The 23,100-nt window shown below is 38.2% G+C and overlaps 1 protein-coding gene across 10 annotated transcripts in view; it reads left to right on the forward strand.

Moving 5' to 3' along the window:
- Positions 1 to 7,089, forward strand: part of ZEB1 (zinc finger E-box binding homeobox 1) — a 200,704-nt gene extending 193,615 nt beyond the window's left edge. For all 10 annotated transcript variants that reach the window (XM_047754874.1, XM_047754875.1, XM_047754881.1 and 7 more), the window contains 3 exons: positions 378 to 2,191; positions 4,231 to 4,411; positions 4,553 to 7,089. In XM_047754874.1, the coding sequence (XP_047610830.1) occupies positions 378 to 2,191; positions 4,231 to 4,411; positions 4,553 to 5,160 (2,603 nt within the window). In that variant the 3' untranslated portion in view covers positions 5,161 to 7,089. The remainder of the gene's footprint in view (positions 1 to 377; positions 2,192 to 4,230; positions 4,412 to 4,552) is intronic.
- Positions 7,090 to 23,100: the final 16,011 nt, after the last annotated feature.

Below are 23,100 nucleotides of genomic sequence, written 5' to 3' on the forward strand. Positions count from 1 at the left end.
TAATTTCCCTTACAGATGATTCAGTAGAATGAAATGTAGAAAGTTACATAGGTTGGTGAAACAGGGTAAGAAGGAAATTACTTGAAAGAGTAGGATATAATATATTCGGTATTTGAGAATGATTTGAACTTTTCAGAGTTAGCAGAAATATGGCACACACATGCGGAGGAGATTCTCTGCTTGGTTAGCACGCATAGCTCAGACTGATGTTTTACTGGCATTTATAACATGTATATAGGTTTTGACCTTAAAGTGATGATTCTAAATAAAACTGTATCCCAGGCATACATGGTAACCCCTTTTTAAATTGGTTTTGTTGTTTCAGGGAAAGTATGGATACATAAGAATTTATGGATGTAATTTTTTTTGTTGTTTAGGAGAGAAGCCATATGAATGCCCAAACTGCAAGAAACGTTTTTCCCATTCTGGTTCCTACAGCTCCCACATCAGCAGTAAGAAGTGCATCAGCCTGATGCCTGTGAACGGGCGACCCAGAGCAGGGCTCAAGACCTCGCAGTGTTCCTCCCCTTCCCTCTCGGCATCCCCGGGCAGTCCCACCCGACCACAGATACGGCAAAAGCTAGAGAATAAACCCCTTCAAGAACAACTTTCCGTAAACCAAATTAAAACTGAACCTGTGGATTATGAATTCAAACCCATAGTGGTTGCTTCAGGAATCAACTGTTCAACCCCATTACAAAACGGGGTTTTTAGTGGTGGTGGCCCCTTACAGGCAACCAACTCTCCTCAGGGTGTGGTGCAGGCCGTTGTTCTGCCGACAGTGGGTTTGGTGTCTCCCATAAGTATCAATTTAAGTGATATTCAGAATGTACTTAAAGTGGCAGTAGATGGTAATGTAATAAGGCAAGTTTTGGAGAATAATCAAGCCAATCTTGCATCCAAAGAACAAGAAACAATCAATGCTTCATCCATTCAGCAAGGTGGCCATTCTGTTATTTCAGCCATCAGTCTTCCTTTGGTTGATCAAGATGGAACAACCAAAATTATCATTAACTACAGTCTTGAACAGCCTAGCCAACTTCAAGTTGTTCCTCAGAATTTAAAAAAAGAAACTCCAGTCCCCACAAACAGCTGCAAAAGTGAAAAGTTACCAGAAGATCTTACTGTTAAATCTGAGAAGGACAAAAGCTTTGAGGGAGGAGGAAGGAACGACAGCACCTGCCTTCTGTGTGACGACCGCCCAGGGGACGCCAGCGCACTGGCAGAGCTGAAGCACTGTGACCTGAGGCAGCCCGCCCAGCCCCCGCCACTCCCAGCCCCGGAGGCTGACAGGCCCGAGGCCTCGGACCCCTCGGGCTCCGGAGAGGGCGGCTTGTCCCCGAGTCGGCCACCTCTAAAGAACCTCTTGTCTCTTCTCAAGGCATATTATGCTCTGAACGCTCAGCCAAGTGCAGAGGAGCTCTCCAAAATTGCCGACTCGGTGAACCTTCCACTGGACGTAGTGAAAAAGTGGTTTGAAAAGATGCAGGCCGGACAGGTTTCCGTGCAGCCTTCTGAACCGTCTTCTCCTGAACCGGGCAGAGCCAACCTCCCTGCAAAGAGCGACGATCAGCCTCCACCACCAGATGCAGACGAACCCCAGGACAGCACGGGACACCAACAGAGTCCACTGAAGATAACCAGCTCCCCTGTTTTACCAGTGGGGTCAGCCGTCAATGGCTCCAGAAGTAGTACATCCCCCCCTTCCCCTCTCAACCTTTCCTCATCCAGAAACACACAGGGTTACTTGTACACGGCAGAGGGCGCACCCGAAGAGCCCCAAGTAGAACCTCTGGATCTTTCACTACCAAAGCAGCAGGGAGAGTTACTGGAGAGGTCCACTATCACTAGTGTTTACCAGAACAGTGTTTATTCTGTCCAGGAGGAGCCCTTGAACTTGTCTTGTGCAAAAAAGGAGCCACAAAAGGACAGTTGTGGTACAGACTCAGAACCAGTTGTAAATGTAATCCCACCAAGTGCCAACCCCATAAACATTGCTATACCTACAGTCACTGCCCAGTTACCCACCATCGTGGCCATTGCCGGCCAGAACAGTGTCCCATGCTTGCGAGCGCTAGCTGCCAACAAGCAGGCGGTCCTCATCCCCCAGGTGGCATACACATACTCAACGGCCGTCAGCCCCGCGGTCCAGGACGCACCCCTGAAAGTGATCCCGCCAAATGGAAATCAGGTAAACCCTCCCCACCCTCTACCACTGGTCAGATGCCAGTTTGACTTACCTCAATGAGTTTTTCTAATAAAAATCCATCACAGATAGAGCCAAGCAGGTTGTTAAGCTTTCCTTTTTGAAAGGAAATAGATGAATGTGTGCCTAAGCTTTTGTGTTACCACATCTGCAGCTGTTCACTAACCCAGGGTTTAGTTTCCAACTGAAGCTCAAAGTTTTACTCTGCTGTGAAAAAGGCTAATAAGTCTCAGCTACAGATTGACTGAAACTAAAGACAGGAAGAGGGAGGTAAAATTGGAATACTCCCTAACTGGATTTCTGTTTTTCTACTTAGGTTACCAAAATAAGTACCAGTTTCTGCCTTGATGTGATCACTAAAATGAAAATTTGTTCACAGACATTTCACACCAGGCACACTTAGCTGTCACCTTTTATGTGTTAACACCTATGTTTATAAAAGGGTTTAATTAAATAAAAATTAAGTTTATATTCATCTAATGAATTTACTGATGATTGTATAAGCCATAAACTAGTATTCAGTCATAATATACATACGGAAATACAGTTGTGAATCTGTGTATGTATTTTCCTCTTTAACTCCATCAAATCCATGAAGGTTTTTTGTTTTTTTTCTTTTCTTTTTTTTTTTTTTTTTTTTGGTTGCACCTGCAGCATGTGGAAGTCCCCAGGCCAAGGATCAAACCCTCACCACAGCAGTGATCCTAGACTCACTGTGACAATCCCAGATCCTTAACCTGCTGAGCCACCAGGGAACTCCAAGAGAGTTTTGATAGAGCCATTTTAAGAGACTGTCGTGTGTCTCATTGTCCAGGCTTTTTGTATGTCACTGACCCTGATATCTCTCCGTTTTTTTCCCATCAATTTCTGATTGAATCAGATGAATACTAAAGACAAATTTGACCTTTTATCCAAATATATACTGTAAGTATGTGCCACTAAAATAATTACGATATCTGCCTCAAGTATGTTTTGCTGCTTTTTCTCCTTGAATATTGCTACCACTTGGGCTTTTTGTAATTGTGGTAGCTCTTGAAAATTTTTTCACATGACTAAATTTTTCACTACATCTAAATTTTCAGTGTATAAAACACTGTTCACACCTTTGATTAACAAAGGGAGAACCACTAACATTTTTCAGTTAATCATCTGACTAGATTAAATAACAATGAAAACAGAGTCCCGTTAGCACCATTGGCAGCCTACAAATGACAGAAAAATGGCTGCAGCTCTCCCACCTTACAAAGATGAAAGAAACGTGGAAAACCTCTGAAGTTTTAGAAAATCTGTGAGGTTAGAATGGAAGACTTTAAACAAGATGCAGGACCTTAGGGAACCCAGTCCCATTACAGGCTCCCTAAAGGATTCTTCTACCTACATGAGAGCCTGCTGCCCAGAATCATCTCCCTGAGACAGCCTGAAACTCTGAAGATTCACTTTGCCTAGCAAGTATTCTCGTTTGAAAATACAGACCCTCCTGCATTGTTTTTCCATCTTGTGCCTTAGAAAAGTGATAGAGCACACCTATCTCTTTTTAAGGACACAATGGAGTTTAGTTCACAAAACTCTGAAGTCTGGAAGATACAAATTAAAGACCCCTTTTTTAAAAACATAGAACTTAATTTTTGTTTAGTGAAACCCAGGATGTAAAAAGGAAGGTAAGTGTGATGCAGTTTGGAATTTGTGATTATTTAATAAACTCATCAGTTAAAACTTTCTGTCAATTTCTTATGAATTAATGATTCATATGGAACTAAGTGAATGTTGTTACTACACAGTTAATATTCTTTCTTTTCAGTGTCCCCTCCTTTTCAGTACCAGCGGACTGTATGCTTCTGTTTCTGTTGTGACTGTATTGCCTCCTCACTGTTGGCTCTGTCAGCCCCCATCTACCCTTAGAGCGTGTTTTGGTCAAGCTGTTGAAAGTATAAATTAAAGTAATTCTTTAATCTGTACTTTCATGGATGTCTCTTGTCTATCTCTTAATTTTAAATTCAATGTTTCTACCTTTTTTTTTCCTTTAGGATGAAAGGCAAGACACCAGCTCGGAAGGAGTATCCAACGTGGAGGAGCAGAATGACTCGGATTCCACACCACCCAAAAAGAAGATGCGAAAGACAGAAAACGGAATGTATGCCTGCGATTTGTGTGACAAGATTTTCCAAAAGAGTAGCTCACTGCTGAGACATAAATATGAACACACAGGTATGTTAACAAATCTGGCAGTATCTTAAAAATGAATCTCTAACCACTTCCATAAACCTGAAGTGCCCCAAAACCTGATGAGGATTGAATTGGTTGGATGCCATTTCATTTCACAGCTTTTACCTGTGCTCTTATTTTCAGGTAAAAGACCTCATGAGTGTGGCATCTGCAAAAAGGCCTTCAAACACAAGCATCACTTGATCGAACACATGCGCTTGCATTCTGGAGAGAAGCCCTACCAATGTGACAAGTGCGGGAAGCGCTTCTCGCACTCGGGCTCCTACTCCCAGCACATGAACCACCGCTACTCCTACTGCAAGCGGGAGGCAGAGGAGCGGGACGCGGGCCCCGAGGACGCAGGCCCGGGGGGCCTGGCCGAGCATGAGCACGCAGGGGCCCGCGCGTCCCCATCACAGGGCGACTCGGACGAGAGGGAGAGCTCGACGCGGGAAGAAGATGAAGACAGTGACAAGGAGGAAGAGGAGGAGGAGAGAGAGATGGAGGAACTGCAGGAGGAAAAGGGAAGTGGAGAACCCGGAGGAGAGGAGGAGGAGGAGGAGGAAGAGGAGGAGGAGATGGAGGAGGAGGAGGAGGAGCAGGAGACGGAGGAGCAGGAGGAGGGAGGCAGAGCCAAGACCGCAGGTGCGACAGCGGAGAGGGAAGGCGCTGGAAGTCCAGAGAGTAGCCTAGAACATAAAGTGAGCGAGGGTAGTGAGCAGGTGTCGGAAGAAAAGACAAATGAAGCCTAATAGTTTTTCTAGAAAGAAAAAAATTCTAATTGGTAATGAAGTTTGTTCTATATTATACATGCTTTTCAAGGAAACGCAGTAACCTGTATACTGTGATTTCTGTTCACTACTGTGTAAAGTAAAAATTAAAAAAAATACAAAATACAAAAAAAAAAAACCACACACAAAAAAAAAAATCCGGGTGTGCCTGAACCTCAGACCTAGTAATTTTTCATGCATTTTTCAAGTTAGGAACAAGTTTGTAACATGAAGCAGATTAGAAAACTTAATGACTCCGAAAGCAAAGATTTAACAGGTGAAAGGAAACCAATATAATTAGATAAGCATCTGGCGTCGTTTCACTTTATCAGTATTAATTATCACTCTTATGTTGGTTTATTCTTAAGCTGTACAATTGGGAGAAATTTTATAATTTTTTATTGGTAAACATATGCTAAATCCGCTTCAGTATTTTATTATGTTTTTTAAAATGTGAGAACTTCTGCACTACAAAATTCCCTTCACAGAGAACTATAATGCAGTTCCAAACCGTGCTAACTACCTTTTATAAATTCAACCTAGAAGGTAGTCATTTCTCATATTTAGATGTCATAGTAGAGCGTATTCTCATTGAAAGTGTATTGCTAGCCTTAAGAAAGCAGCCGAGAGCAGAACTGAAGTTTCCCTCATGTGGTTTCAAGTGGGGTTGAAGAGACTGTCGTTGAGTTCTGAGTGCAGGGACGAACAGTGTTAATACTGGGGAGGGCAGCAGAGTCGTCAGAATCAGTGTTTGTGATTGTGTCTGAGTATGTGGTAAACAAATATGAAGGATGTGATAGGAAAGCTTTGTCTCTCCTTTGGCCTTAAGCAAGACCCGTGTGCTGTAAGTGCCATTTATCAGTATTTTCAAGGCTCTGACCAGCCGTCGTTAACGTGTGGCCTACAATAACTAGCATTTGTTGATTTGTTTGTTGTACCGAAATTCCAAAATAAAACGTAAAACTACTGACTCTGTCAGAGAAGCCAAACACAGGGACATTTTCATCCTTTAATTCCTCAAGATTCATTTTGCGTTAATTGACTTCCAGAATTTCTCTACCGAAATGAAAGGGAAATTTTCTAATCTGCTTTATCCATGTACTTGCATTTCAGACATGGACATGCCATTGTTATTTGGCTCATAACTGTTTCCAAATGTTAGTTATTATGGACCCAGTTTATTAACAACATTAGCTGATTTTTACCTATCAGTATTATTTTATTTCTTTTAGTTTATAGATCTGTGCAACATTTTTGTACTGTATGTCTTCAAACCTGGCAGTATTAATACCCTTCTTACTGACATATGTACTTTTAGTTTTAGAAAACTTTTATATTTATGTGTCTTATTTTTATATTTCTTTATTTATTACACAGTGTAGTGTATAATACTGTAGTTTGTATTAATACAATAATATATTTTAGTATGAAAATTTGGAAAGTTGATAAGATTTAAAGTAGAGATGCAATTGGTTTTCTTGCATTGAGATTTGATTTAACAGTGTTATGTTAACATTTATACTTGCCTTGGACTGTAGAACAGAATTTAAATGGGAATGTATTAGTTTTACAACTACAATCAAGTCATTTTACCTTTACCCAGTTTTTAATATAAAACTCTTAAATTTTGAAATTCACTGTGTGACTAATAGCATGATGCTCTGTGGTTTTATTAAAAATTAGCCTAACCATAAAACTCTCATTTCCTTATTAGCAAGCCAAATTAGGATAACCTTATATAAACAGTGTTGGGAACAACGTTTTAACATTTTGTGCCAATTTGTTCCTGTATTCATGTATGTAAGTTACAAATCTGACTCTTCATTTTTAAGTTCCTTGTTACACCATGGTCATTTTCTAGTTTTTTACCAGACTCCCCCATCTCACAATAAAATGCATCAACAAGCCTGACTTGCCGTCATTCTTTTCATCGTTATCAAGACTTTTTTTTTGGAAAACTCTGTGAAATGCGGTGTTTACACCATCATCCTGCACTTGATTTATCTTGGCCTGAGTTTGGGTAACTAATTATTTTAGACATTCACCACTCAATTATGGATTTTCTTGTGGCCACGGCCATATTCTCTGGGAAGGTCAGAGTTGACAACCAAAGGCCTCCTCAGAGCCTACTTCCTCTGCCTGCCTCCCTCCCCCCTCCACTCTGGATCCCACGGCCTCTCACCCTCTGGGGAAGCCTGAGTTTGGGTGCCTTTCCTCTGCACTCCCACAGCCTCTGTACCTTCCTCATCTCAGCTCTGAGGCTGTCACTCACAATGCTTCCACCAAGCACAGGGACCATGTCTGCTGCTGCAGTCACGCTCGTCCCCAGTGCCCAGTATGGGGCCTGGCGCTAATAGGTACAACAGTTTCTTTTGAAAACCTTATTTGCATGTTAACAGAGCTCAGGTATATTTTTACTGCTCTTTTGCTTCTCTATAGTTTGATCTCAGCAATTTAATAATCTTCTTCTTCTGGTCTTACTACTCACTAGACAGACAAATAGTAATTTGTACCTTTTCTGTTGCCTTTCTTTTCTGATTTGAGGGCTTATTTCTGGGTGTCTTTCTGGTGCTTAACCTCATGGCACATGACATGCCTGTGTCAAGGCCTCTGATACAAGTGATGTGGCTCACCCCAGAAGATGCTCATGAGCACCCACTTCCTTTCTGCAGCCTCACATCCCTAGGTGCTCACTGTCGGTGCTCACTGTCGGCATGTTGCTTTCTTTCCTTTGTCACTGAGAAGATCTATCCAATCAACAAATTCATTGTACAGGGTTAGGAGGTAAGACTAACCTTCGTAGGAGGCATTCATGCTGTAACCACTCTAATAGGAAGTGCAAAGAAGATAGGACTTGATCTATCAGAGTAAATGCCTAATAAAGAAATCTAGGTTGATCAGAGCAATTCTGAAAATGAAAACATATGAGCACTTCACATTACTCCCACAAAGTCCCATGACCACAGGAGTGCCGTGCACAGGTGCTTCACTGTTATTATCCAGGGTGATTTTCACAGAAGCCTCATAAAGTAGATCATGTAGCCACAAACACAGACATGTTAAGTGGCTGAATAAAGATTGGACACAGGTCTATCTGATTTTAAGACCCATGCCCTCAACTAGCCCATGTCCCATCCCACTTAATAGCTTACTCTATTGCATCTCAACTCAAGCCTGACACCACAACCAAGTAGGATTCATCCCAAGTTCACAAGGATGGCTCAACATACACGAATCAATCAGCATCATATACCACATTAACAAAAGAAAAGTAAAAAAACCACCTGATCATCTCAATAGATGCAGAAAAAGCATTTGACAAGATCCAACATCCATTCATGATGAAAATTCTTACCAAAGCCATTTATGACAAACCCACAGCCAATATAATACTCAGTGAAAAAGGCTGAAAACCTTCCACTAAAATCTGGATCAAAACAAGGATGTCCACTCTTGCCACTTCTATTCAACATAGTATTAAAAGCCCTATCCACAGCAATTAGACAAAAGAAATAAAAGGTATCCATATTGGAAGAGAAGAGGTAAAATTGTCACTCTATGCAGATGACATGACACTGTATATAGAAAACCCTAAGGACTCCACACAAAAACTGAAACTCATCAGCGAATTCAGCAGAGTAGCAGGATATAAGATTAACATGGAGAAATTGGTCGCATTACTGCATACTAACAATGAAGTATTAGAAAAGAAATATGAAAATACAATACCTTTTAAAGTCACACCCCCCAAAAATTAAATACCTAAGAATAAAACTAAGGAGGTGAAAGACATGCTGAGAACTATAAAGCATTAATCAAGGGAATTAAAAGAGGATTCAAAGAAATGCAAAGATATTCCATGCTTCGGGATTGGAAGAATTAATATTGCTAAAATGGCCATATTACCCAAAGCAATCTACAGATTCAATGCAGTCCCTACCAAATTACCCTGGACATTTTCTTCACAGAACTGGAACAAACAATCCAAACATTTATATGGAACCATAAAAGACCCAGAACTGCCAGTGCAATCCTGAGGAACAAAAACCAAGCAGGAGGCCTAACTCCCCCCGACTTCAGACAATATTATAAAGCTGTAGTAATCAAGGCAGTATGGTACTGGCACAAAAACAGACATACAGACCCATGGGAAGAGACTAGGGAACCCAGAAATAAACCAAGACACTTACAGTCAATTAATCTTTGACACAGGAAACAAGAATATAAAATGGGAAAAAGTCTTTACCAAGTGGTACTGGGAAAACTGGACAACTGCATGTAAATCAATGAAACTAGAACAGACCCTCATACCATGCACAAAAATAAAATGGTTTAAAGACTTAAAGGGCAAAACACCATCAAACTCCTAAGAGAACATAGGCAAAACATTCTCTGACATCAACCATACAAATGTTTTCTTAGGTCGGTCTCCCAAAGCAACAGTGATAAACCAATGGAACCTAATCAAACCGACAAGCTTTTGCACAGCAAAGAAAACCATCACAAAAAAAGACAACCTATGGAATGGGAGAAAATAGTCTCAAACAATGCAACTGAAAAGAGGTTAATCTCAAAAACATACAAACAACTTATAGAACTCAAAAGAAAAAAAAATTGAAAAATGGATAGAAGACCTGAGTAGACTTTTCTCCAAAGAAGACATATGGATGGCCAACAGGCACATGAAAAAATGCTCAACATCACTATTAGAGAAATGCAAATCAAAACAATAATGAGCTACCACTTCACACCAGTCAGAATGAACATCATTAGTAGGTCTACAAATAACAAATGCTGGAGAGACTGTGGAGAAAAGGGAACCCTCCAACACTGTTGGTGAGAATGTAAATTGATACAACCACTATGGAAAACAGTATGGAGATTCCTCAAAAAACTAAATCTAGAACTACCATATGACCCAGTAATCCTACTCTTGGGCATATCTCTGGATAAAAATTTCATTGAAAAAGATACATGCACCCGTATGTTCACTGCAGCACTTTTCACAACAGCCAAGACATGGAAACAACCTCGATGTCCACTGACAGATGAGTGGATTAAGAAGATGTGGTACACACACACACACACACACACACACACGATGGAATACTACTCAGCCATTAAAAAAATAATAATGCCATTTGAAACAACATGGATGGAACTAGAGACTCTCCTATTAAGTGAAGTAAGTCAGAAGGAGAAAGACAAATATATGATATCACTTATATCTGCAATCTAATACATGACACAAATGAACCTTTCTGCAGAAAAGAAACTCATGGACTTGTGTTTGCCAAGGGGGAGGAGGAGGCAGTGGGATAGACTGGGAGTCTGGGGTTAGTAGATGCAAACTATTGCATTTGGAGTGGATAAGCAATGAGATCCTGCTGTATATCACAAGGAACTATATCCAGTCACTTGTGATGGAACATGATGGAGGATAATGTGAGAAAAAGAATATATATATATAACGGTTACTTTGCTGTACAGCAGAAATTGATAGAACATCATAAATCAACTATAATAATTGTTTTTTAAAAAAAGCAAAACAAATTTCCAGAGTACCATTAAAGATTATGAGCACTCGGAGTTCCTGTCGTGGCGCAGTGGTTAATGAATCCGACTAGGAACCATGAGGTTGCAGGTTCGATCCTTGCCCTTGCTCAGTGGGTTAATGATCTGGCGTTGTCATGAACTGTGGTGTAGGTCGCAGACACGGCTCAGATCCCACATTGCTGTGGCTCTGGTGTAGGCTGGCAGCTACAGCTCCAATTAGAGCCCTTAGCCTGGGAACCTCCATATGCTGTGGGAGCCGCCCAAGAAATGGCAAAAAGACCAAAAAAAAAAAATTTATGAGCACTAACACAGCAAATAAATAAATAAGATAAATACATAAGATTAAATAAACTCAAGCCTGGTTTTAATAACATAAGAAGGTGTCAGCAAGACATTTCATAACACGGTGAAAAAGAAAAGGAAGGGCAAGGAGTTATTCAAATCTCTGTGCAAGCTTAAAATTAGCCTTGAAGACATGAAAACGTCAGCTTAGAACAGATTTTTTTTTTAAGATCATCAGGAGGGCTTATTAGAACAACCACAATATTAACTTCGTCTCTGAATCAAAAAACAAAATAGGCAATAAAAAGCAGAAGCTCCTCTCTTCTAGTGAACAAATGCATCCCATTCAACAATAGTACATCAACACATGGGACATTCATGACGAGAAACCATATTATGGGCCATAAAACAACCCTCAAATTCAAAATAAATGCAAACCAAGTGGTTTTCTCTGACTACAAAAGAATTAAACTAGAAATCAATAACAGAAATACATCTGGAAAATCCCCCTTAAGAAATATTATTGGAAATTAGACAACACACTTCTAAGCAAAAATTTACAAGTATAAAATATGAAGAACTAAATAAAAATGAAAATGCAAGATCAGAAGTTGCAGTGTGCAGTAAACATGCATATAAGAAAATTTATAGCAGGAAATGCTTCTACTAGAAAAGAATAGAAGGCACAGTCATCTAAGCTTCCACCTTAAGAAATTAGAAAAAGAATAAAATGAAATCCAAACCAAGCAGAAAAGACAGAAATCAATGGCATAGAAAACAGAAAAGCAGTTGAATAAATCAATGAAATCAGAATCTGATTCCTTAAAAGATTAACACAATTGATAAGCCTCTATCTAGATAGATGGAAGAATAAAAGAGGGGGGACAAATTACCAAGAATGAGAGAGAAAATATTATTCTTACAAATTCTAGATTAAAAGGATGAAAAGGAAGTATTATTAATTTTATGCCAAAGAACTTGAAAACTTTGATGAAAATGACATATCCAAAACTCACTAAAGAATAAATAGATAACCTTCTTAGCCCAATAACAAAAATGAAATTAAATTTCTAGTTTAAAAATCTTCCCACAAAGAGGACTCCAGGCCCAGATGGCTTTACTGGCAAATTCTACCAAAAATTTAAGGAAGGAAGTTGTACAAATACTGCACAAACTCATGCAGAAAATCAAAGAGGAGCATACACCTCCTGTCTTCATCTGTGAAGACAGCATTAACCTGGTAGAAAAATCTAGTGACATTACAAGAAACAAAAACTACACACCCACATCCTTGTTAATACAGAGGCAAAAATCCTTAACAAAATACTAAGAAATCATTTTAAACAGTTTATCAAAAGGAAATTACATTATGACCAAATAGAATATATCCCAGGATTGTTTTCACATTCAAAAACCAATTTATATCATTTTTACATATTTACTACACAGCAAAATCATATGATCTCAATAGATGTAGAACATATCTCAATAGATGTAGAACAAGTATTTGACCAAATTCTATGATCTCAATAGATGTAGAATCAAATCATATGATTTGATTTTCCATATTTACTCCATGTAAAATGTAGAATCAAATCATATGATTTGATTTTCCATATTTACTCCATGTAAAATGTAGAATCAAATCATATGATTTGATTTTCCATATTTACTCCATGTAAAATGTAGAATCAAATCATATGATTTGATTTTCCATATTTACTACACAGCAAAATCATATGATCTCAATAGATGTAGAATCATATCTCAATAGATGTAGAACAAGTATTTGACCAAATTCTACATGAAGTCAAATGAGTTCTCAGCAGTCTAGGAATAGAAGTGAGTTTCCTCAACCTGATAAAGGGCACCTGCAAAAAAAAAAAAAAAGAAAGAAAGAAAAAAAAACCACACTTAATATAATAATTGTGAAAATTAAACTGCTTTTCTCCTAAAATTAAGAACAAAGTGATAATGTTTGCACTCACACTTTTATTAAGCATTGTCCTGGGGGACCCATAACAGGTTCAATAAGAAATGAAAACAAGAAGAAATAAAAAACATACAGGTTGGGGAGGAAAAAAGTAAAACTGTATTTGAAGACAACTTGGTTTTCTATGCAGAAAACAAGGAATTTTACAAAAAAATCAACTAGAAAAGGTGAGAACAAGGTTAGAGGATGTAAGGTCATTATACAAAAATCTATTATATTCTATATAGTAGTGATAAAATAGAAATTTAAATTTTCTTAAATATATGAAATATTTAGGGATAATGTAACAAAATATGGGCAAAGCCTGGGGACTGAAAACTACAAAACATTGCTGAAATAAATTAAAGATGCAAGGAAAATAAAGAGACATTCCATGTCCATGGAGCAGAAGATTCAATATCATTATTGTGTCAATCCTCCCCAAATTTATCTATTGATTCAATACAATTCCAATGAAAATTGAAACCCCCATAATTGTAGAAATGACAGACTCATTCAACATTTACATGGAAATGCAAAGGCCTTCAAGTAAACACAAAGATTTTGGAAAAGAATAAAGCTGAAGGGGAGTTCTCATTGTGGCTCAGTGGGTTAAGGACACAACATCATCTCTATTAGGATGTGGGCTTGATCCCTGGCCTCATTCAGGGGGTTAAGGATCTGGTGTTGCCACAAGCTGTGGCAGCTGCCACAAGTGTAGGCTGGCAGCTGCAGCTCTGATTTGACCTCTAGCCTGGGAACATATGCTACAGTTGCGGCTGTAAAAAGAAAAAATATATATAATAAATAAGTAAAAACTAAAATAAAGTTGGATGACTTAAGACTAGGCTTCTAGAGTTACTATAAAGCTGCAGTAGTCAATATAAGGTTGTATGGGCATGAGAATGTACATATAGATAAAGAAAAGTTAGGAGGAGACCCACATATTCCTGGTCAATTGATTTTTGCCAAATGTGCCAAGATAATCCAATGGTTAAATAATCATGTTTTCAAAATGTACTGCTGATGTTAGATATCCATATGCAGGAAAACGAACTTAATCTTTACCTCACACCATACACAGAAATTTTTTCAAAATGGATTACAGGCCTATATCTAACAGCTAAAATTATAGCTCTTCTGGAAGAAAACAAATTATTTGTGACTTCCAATTAGGCAAGGATTTCCTAGATAATACACAAAAAGGATGAATGAATCATGGAAGAAAATTAATGATGAATTGAAATTTATGAAAACTTCAGAACTTTTTCTCTCCAAAAGATACTCTCTAAAAAATCAAAAGGGAAGACACAGACTGGGAAAAAATATTTGCAAACCTGTATCTACCCAAGAGAAATGAAAACATATGTCTCCCCAAAACCTGTTCATAATGTTCATAGCAGCATTATTTATAACAGTAAAAAGTGGAAACAGCCCAAATGTCAATCAACTAATGAATATATAAATGTGGTATAGCCATACAATGGAATATTATTTGACAATGTAAAGGAATTTATTGGTGTATGTTGCAAAATGGATAGACCTTGAAAACCTTACCCTAAGTGAAAGAAGCTAGTCACAAAAGATGAAATATTCTGTTATTCTATTATATGAAATATCCAAAGTAGGCAAATCTAAAGAAACAGGAAGTAGGTTAGGGCTAGGAGTGGGGAGAGAATAGACAGTGACTACTAATGGATATGGGTTTCTTTTGAATACAATGAATATTCCAAAATAGATTGTGATGCTATTTGCACAACTCTGAGAATATACTAAAAACCATGGACATTTTAAATGGGTTATATGTCAACAAAACTGTTAAAATATGTGTATATACATTTTGAATAAAGAACTCATAACTCAATAGTAATCAGAAACAAACGAAATTTTTTTATTAGTCAAAAGATTTGAACAGATACTTCACTAAAGAAGATATATGAATGAGAAGTGAACACATGGAAAGACTGACATCATCAGGCATTAGGGAAAGGCAAATTAAAGCCACAATGAGCTACCACGGCACACCCAACTTGATCCTTATCTCACACCATACACAGAAATTTAAAATTTAAGAGCACTTGTTTAATGTTTTGATAAGAGCCATTCTAATGGGTGTGAGATAATATCTCAGAGTGAATTCAATTTGCATTGACTCTTAACTTCCCCGCCCTTCCCTCTAACCTACTTCTTCTCAAGCCATCTCTATACCAATAAAAGCAAATGCCATCTACCCAGAGACTCAAACCAAATCCTATAAGCATGAGAAGTCACTGAAGGAGAAAGCCCCCCACTGTGGAATATTTCTAGGAGAAACTATAATCTTATTCTCCCCTTTGAAAGGGAAAACAGCAGTTTTTATTTTTCTGATTGCCATAGGCTTCATTGTTTTAATGATAGATACAGGCATTGAGCAAGGTAAAGATAAAAATCAAGGAGTTCCTGTAGTGTAACAGTGGTTAACGAATCTGACTAGGAACCATGAAGTTGCAGGTTCGATCCCTGACCTTGCTCAGTGGGTTAAGGATCCGGCGTTGCCGTGAACTGTGGTGTAGGTCACAGACTCGGCTCGGATCCCGAGTTGCTGTGGCTGGGGTGTAGACCGGTGGCTACAGCTCTGATTGGACCCCTAGCCTGGGAACCCCCATATGCCGTGGTAGCGGCCCTAGAAAAGGCAAAAAGACAAAAAAAAAGATAAAAATCAAGACCTACCAGAAAGAATAACTTCATTTAATTCACTCAGTATATATTGAAATTGAGTTGAAAGGCAGTATGCATAGTGTTAGGGGAAGATTAAACAGCCATGTTTATGACCCAATTTAGACAATGATGCACCTGAGAGCCACATGATCCTAGGCAAGTTACCTAACATCTCTGAGCTTCAGTCTCCTCCCTGGTAAAATGGAGATGATGTTAATAAAACCCATTTTAAAAACATCATTGTAGTAATTAAATAACTTCATAGATGGAAATCACTAACAACTGATGGGCACATTATCAGTGCTGAATATGAGCTGTTTATTATCTACTATGAAGTAAGTGCTGTGAAAAATAAAATCTACATAAATACTTTAGTGTAACATGGGATGCTGTCATACAAAGAAATACAATGCAGGGGAGTGTAAGGGAATAGTCCCACCTTTTTCCCATGCTTCTCCATCATTTGGGTTTTTTGCTCCATTTGTACAGTCAGAATATCTTTATTACCTCTTATTACAAAGAAACCTCTCTCTGGTTTCTTCTAGTCAAAACAGACTGAGATTTAAATCTCAGAATGTTAGGAATCATTTCTCAGATTCTCTATTTGTAAAATGTATTTAATGTGCTCCCTTGTGAGAATTAAATGAGAAAATGTGTACAAATGTTTTAAGCATATGTGCATATAGTAGGTGCTTAATACACAGATTTTTCTCTCCTAAATATTTGTCTCCACATGCTGCCCATTAATCTTCCTTAAATACAGCTCTGATTATAGCTCCCTGTTCATGTTTGACCACTGCCCATGGAGTAAAAGCCAAATTCCTTACCATCTGCACCTTGATTTCCCATTATATTATTAGCAGCTAACATTTACTGAGCACTTACTTTATGTCAGACACTGGGCTACTTGTATTATTATATTGTATTATACTTCTATTTACCTCTCCTAGCAAGACTTTGGGATAGGTCCTGTGGTACTAAAAATGTACATATTGGGGGCAGGATTGTGGGAAGTTGGTGGAATAGGAACCACTAAGCTCTTTGTCCTTCCCCAACTCCACCACCTACAGACAACAATTGCATTGGCATAATCTGTCTGATATAACCATTTTGGAACTCTGGACTCTAGTGAAGGCTTGCAACTTTCGAAGGAAAACTTGTGCAGTAAATCAAAGTTAATTTTGGTCAATTTCCAAAGTTAAATTTTGGTCAACACAGGAACAGTTACCTGTCTTGCCACCCCTGTCTGTGAAAGGCATCTGTGCACATGTTCCTGGAGTATCTTGCACACAGCTTGCAGGATCCAGGGTGGGCAAAAAAGACCCTGTCCTCCAAATATCAGACATCTGTGCTCTGTTTGCTGATTGCTTTTTCTGATCACAGAGGTGACAGCCATTGTTGTTACACCTCTCTTCATTGTCACAAGCCCCTCTCCTTCTGGATGAAGTGATGTCCATTCCCCATTCATTTTTTGCTTTGTGAGCCACACATTAGAATTTTTAAAAACAACTAATATATGGGAAATATTGGAAAGTGTCTGCTCATGCCTAGGAAAGGGTTCAGAGAAGACTTGAGAAAACTTTAAGTTTATACCTCATACTGATCCCTTCTGAGAGACAGACTACAAAAATACAACAAAGGGCAAACCCTGAGGAAGGGCGAGAATCAGATTTTCAGAGTTACCACATTATTAGATTCAAATATTTAGCATTCGACAACAACAGAATTACAAGGCACAGAAACAGGAAAGTATGCCCCATTCAAAAGAAAAAATAAATCAATATATACTATACCCATAGAAGACCTGAAAGCAGATCTACTAGACAATGTTAAGTTACGATGTTAAGACAGCTGTACTAAAGATGCTCATAGACGTAAAGGAGGATGTGGAGGAAGTCAAGAAAATGAAATTATGAACAAAATGGAAATATTAACAGGGATATAGGAAATCTAAAAAGAAACCAAAAGGAAATTCTGGAGCTGAAAAATATAAGAACACATTTTAAAATTAACTAGAGGCATATAAAAACAGATTTGAGTAGGCAGAAGACAGAATTAGCAAAATTAAAAATAGAGCAACAGAAATTATCAAGTCTATGGAACAGAAAGAAAGGCTGAAGAAAGGTGAACAGAGCCTAAGGGACCTGTGGGACACCCTCAAGTTGACCAAAATATTCCTCATGTGAGTCCCAGAAGGAAAAGAAAGATAAAGGGGCAGAGAGAATATGTAAAGAAATAATGGCTGAATACGTCCAAACTTGATGAAAGACATGAATATAAACATCCAAGATGGTCAATAATCTCCAACTAAGATGAACTGAAAGAGATCTTCAACAAGGCACATTTAAATCAATCTATCATAAGACAAAGAATCTTGAAATCATGCAGAAAGAAGCAAATTATTACTTGAGACACCATCAATAAGAAAATCAGATCTCTCATCAGAAATTTTGAGCCCAGAAGACAGTGAACCAATATATTCAAAGTGATGAAAGAAAAAACTTTCAGCCAAGAATCTTATATCCCAAAAAACTGTCTATAAAAATGAAGAAGAAATTAAAAGCTCCTCCCTATTAGATCTGTCCTATAATAAATGCTCACAGGAGTCATATAAGGTGAAATAAAAGGACACTAGGTAGTAAACTGAAGAAATGAAGATCTTGATATGGAGAAATGAAAATCTTAATAAAGGTAATGCATGAATAATTACAAACACTAGTATTATTATAATAATGATTTATTTATTTATTGCTTTTTAGGGCTGCACTCATGGCATATGGAGGGTCCCAGGCCAGGGATTAAATCAGAGCTACAGCTGCCAGCCTATTCCACAGCCATAGCAATGCCAGATTCAAGTCACGTCTGTGACCTACACTACAGCTCATGGCAATGCCAGCTCCTTAACCCACTGAGCGAGGCTAGGGATTGAACCTGCAACCTCATGGTTCCTAGTTGGATTCATTTTCACTGTACCATAATGGAAACCCCCCCCCTTTTTTTAATGCTTTTTAGGGCTGATAATAATGATTTATAACTGTACTGTTTGTTTTCTACATGATTTAAGAGACTAATACATTTAAAGAAAGAATTATTAGTGTAAAAGAGAAAACTACCATAATTTTAGTTTGTCCAAATCTTGTTTTCTACATAATTATTTTAAATGCATTAGTCCTTTATATTATCAGTTTACATCTGGAGGCATACAATGTTTAAGACATAATCATGTGATTATCAACAACCAAAAAAAAGTGGCAACAGAGATTTAAAGGAGCAGTGTTTGTATGTTAATGAAGTTACATTGATATAAATTCAAATTAGTGTTCTAACTTTAGAATATTAAATGTAATCCCCATGGTAATGACCAAAAAGCTATTGAATATACAGAAAAGGAAATGAGAAAGTAATTTAAACATTTCACTAAAAAAAAAGTAAATTAAACACAAAAGACAGGAATGTAAGAAATGAGAGACAAAAAAAGCTAAACAGTGTATAGAAAACAAATGGGTACAATGACATAAGTAAGCCCCTCCTAACTAATTACTTTAAATGTAAATGGGTTAAATTCTCAAATCAAAAGACAGAGATTGGCATGTATGTAAAAATACATGCTCCCACTATACATTATCTACAAGAGAATCATCTGAAGTCCAAAGACACAATCAGGTTGAAAGTGAAAAGATGGAAAAAGTATCTGCAAACAGTAACCAAAAGAGAGCTGGGCTGAGGCTCTAGTAATATCAGACAAAATAGACTTTTAATCATAAAAGTTTACAGGAGACAAAGAAGGACATTATATATTATAAAAAGTTTACTACAGAAAGACAATATAAAAATTACAAACATTTACATAGTTAATGGCAGGCCATCAAAGCAAAAACTGACAGAACTGACAAGAGAAATAAAGAGCTCCATAATAATAGTTGGAGGCTTGAATACTCTGCTCACAATAATGAAGAGACTAACCAGACAGAAGATAAGTAAGGAAATCAAAGACTAAATACAATTAACCAACTAGATCTAACAGATATATACAGAACACTCTACCTCAAAAAATAGAATACTTATTCTTCTCAAATACACATAGGACATTCTCCAGGACAGACCGTATTTCAGGCCAGAAGTTGTATCTATAAATTTTAAAACACAGATGTTATACAAAGTATCTTCTCTAACCACATCAGGATGAAAGTTAGAAATCAGTCGCAAAATTCAGAAAATTCACAAAATTGTAGAAATTAAGCAACACACCTTTAACAATTAATGGATCAAAGAAGAAATCACAAAATAAGTTAGAAGACACTGAAATGAATAAAAATAACAATACAATGAAAGTGTGGCCAAGAAAGTGGAAGAGGAATACATTGAGCTTGCCTCCTCCCATGGTCACATTAAAATTACCAACTATTTACAGAGCAACTATCCAGGAGAATGGCGTGAAGACTAGAAGAGACGATTTTCCACAAATAAAGATATGAAGAACCACAATGAGATGGGTAGGGGTGTAGAGACATGGTATGTTCTGACCCACTTCCAGGTAGGTAACCCATAAATGCAGAGGAGTCAGGTGTCTGAACCCCACATCAGGTTCCCCAGCCTGAGGGTCCTGCACTAGGAAAAGCAATATCCCAGAATGTCTGGCTTTGAAGGATAGCAAGGCTTGTGTATGGGAGAACCAGAGGGCTGTAGGAAATGGAGACTCTTACAACACACATGTAAAACCTCACACATTCCAAATTCTAGTGCAGAGGCAAGGATGTGAAGGGAACCTGGCTCAAACCCATTTGCTGATCTTAGAGAGCCTCTAGGAGAGGCAGGAAGAAATTGAAATTCCCCCTGGGGACATGGATGTTGGCAGCAGCCATGTGGGGGAGCTCACTCTTTCACCAGGGCACTGGTATTAGCAAGCACAATTTTGGAATCCTCCCTCTAGTCTATTAGCAGTAGGAGCAGCAGGCCAGCATCAGACCTCTGCCTCTCTGGCCCCATAACCAGTCATGGAATACTGCCCACCCACTAGTGGACTGGCCTCAACCCAAGTACCCCTCAAGACCTGGAGCCAGCACCCACCCAGAGACTGGGCCCCATAAAGTAGCAGGCCAACTCCAGCTCTGTGCTCCCACTCCATGCCATGCAACCAGCTGTACTGGGACCCTGCCCCACCTAACAGCAGGCCAATGGCCTCCGCATGAGCTAAGGCCTGGCGGCCAACTGGACCAGGGAATAGCCCACTTGCCAGCATGCCCACGGTAGTCATACCAACCCCAATATAATGGTCTACACAGCCTACATGAGGTGGACTAGAGGGGAGTGTGCTGCTGGGCCCCATAGAACATCTTCTATGTAAGGCCACTTCCTCAAGACTAGGGAACATAATGGAATTACCTCGTACACAGAAATAAACACAGAGTGGCAAAATCACAACATAGGATTATGTTCCAAATGAAGGAACCAGACAAAACCTGAGAAGAAGAGCTAAATGAAGTGTAGATGAGCAATCTACCTGATACATAGTTCAAGGTAATGATCATAAAGATGCTCAATAAACTCAGGAGAAGAATGGTTGAGCACAGTGAGACATTTACCAAAGAGTTAGAAAGTATAAAGAAGAACCAAACAGAGCTGAAGAATAATGGAAATAAAAAATACAATGGAAGGAGTCACAGTAGATTAGATGGTACAGGGGAACATATCAGTGAACTGGAAGACAGCAGTGGAAATCGCCCATGCTAAACAAAGAAAACACAAATTTTTAAAAATGAGGATAGTTTAAGAGACCTCTGTAACAAAATCCAGCATACTAACATTCACATTTTAGGCATTCCAGAAGAAGAGACAGAGAAAGAGGCAGAGAACCTATTTAAAGAAACAATAGCTAAAAGCTTCCACAAGCTGGAAAAGGAAACAGCTTCAGGAAACACAAAGAATGTCAAAAAGATGAACCCCAAGTCATCACACCAAGATGCATTATAATTAAAATAGAAAAAGAAAAAGAGAAAAATCTTAAAACCAGCAAAATAATAGCAAATAGTTACATAAAAAGGAACTCCCATAGACTATAAGCTGACTTTTCAGGCCAGAAAGAAATGGCATAATATATTCAAGAGATGCAAGGAAAAAACCTACAACCAAGAATATTTTCACTGGCAAGTCTATCATTCTGGTTTTAATTTTACAGACAAGCAAAAGCTAAGAGGCCAGCACCACTCAACTGGCTTTACTAGAAATATCAAAAGGGCTTCTCTAAGCAAAAAAGACAAGACCGCAACTAGAATATGAAAATTATGAAAGCAAAAACCTCATTGGTAAAAGCAAACATATAGTAAAGGAAGACAGTAGGAAGAAGACAAAAGTAATAAAATCATCTATATTCACAGTAAATAGTTAAGGGTACACAAATCAAAAAGACATAAAATATGCTATCAAAAAAAATATTAAACATGGTGAGAAGAGAGTAAATATGCAAGGGTTGTTAGAATGCATTCAAACTTAGGAGATCAGCAACTTATATATATTTACTTTATATGAGCTTTCAATCAAGAATCTAAATAAACAAACACAAAAAAAGAAAGGAACACAAACACAGTACTAATGACAGTCATCAAATCAAAAGGGAAAAGAGCAAAAGAAAAACAAAGAAACAAAAAAGAACCACAAAAACAACCCAAAACCAGCTAACAAAATGGCAATAAGTACATATCTGTCAATAACTATTTTAAATGTAAGTGTACTAAATGCTTCAATCAGAACACAGAGTGGCTGAATAGACAAAAAACCCAAAACAAAACAAGACGTAGCATATATATATATATATATATATATGTGTGTGTGTGTGTGTGTGTGTGTGTGTGTATGTGCTATCTATAGGAAGCTCATTAAATGTAAAGACACACAGACTGAACATGAGAGGATGGAAATACATATTCTATGCATATGGAAATGAAAAGAAAGCTGGAGTAGTAATATTACATCAGAAAAAATAAGACCTTAAAACAAAGACTGTAACAAGAGACAAAAAGAATACTACATAATGATCAAGGAATAAATCCAACAAGAAGATAAAACAGGGAGTTCCCATCATGGCTCAGTGGCTAACAAATCTGACTAGGAACCATGACGTTGTGGGTTCAATCTCTGGCCTTGCTCAGTGAGTTAAGGATCCGGTGTTGCTGTGAGCTGTGGAGTAGGTTGCAGATGCGGCTCGATCCCACATTGTTGTGGCTCTGGCAAAGGCCGGCAGCCACAGCTCCCATTAGACCCCTAGCCTGGGAACCTCCATATGCCATGGGTGCAGCCCTAGAAGAGGCAAAGAGACAAAAAAAAACCCACAAAAAACAAAGATAAAACATAGGAGCATCTAAATACATAAAGCAAATATTAACAAAATATAAAGGGAGAAATTTATAGTAACATAATAA

This window comes from Phacochoerus africanus, chromosome 12 (genome assembly GCF_016906955.1).
Source record: "Phacochoerus africanus isolate WHEZ1 chromosome 12, ROS_Pafr_v1, whole genome shotgun sequence".
In the NCBI taxonomy this organism is placed as follows: Eukaryota; Metazoa; Chordata; class Mammalia; order Artiodactyla; family Suidae; genus Phacochoerus; species Phacochoerus africanus.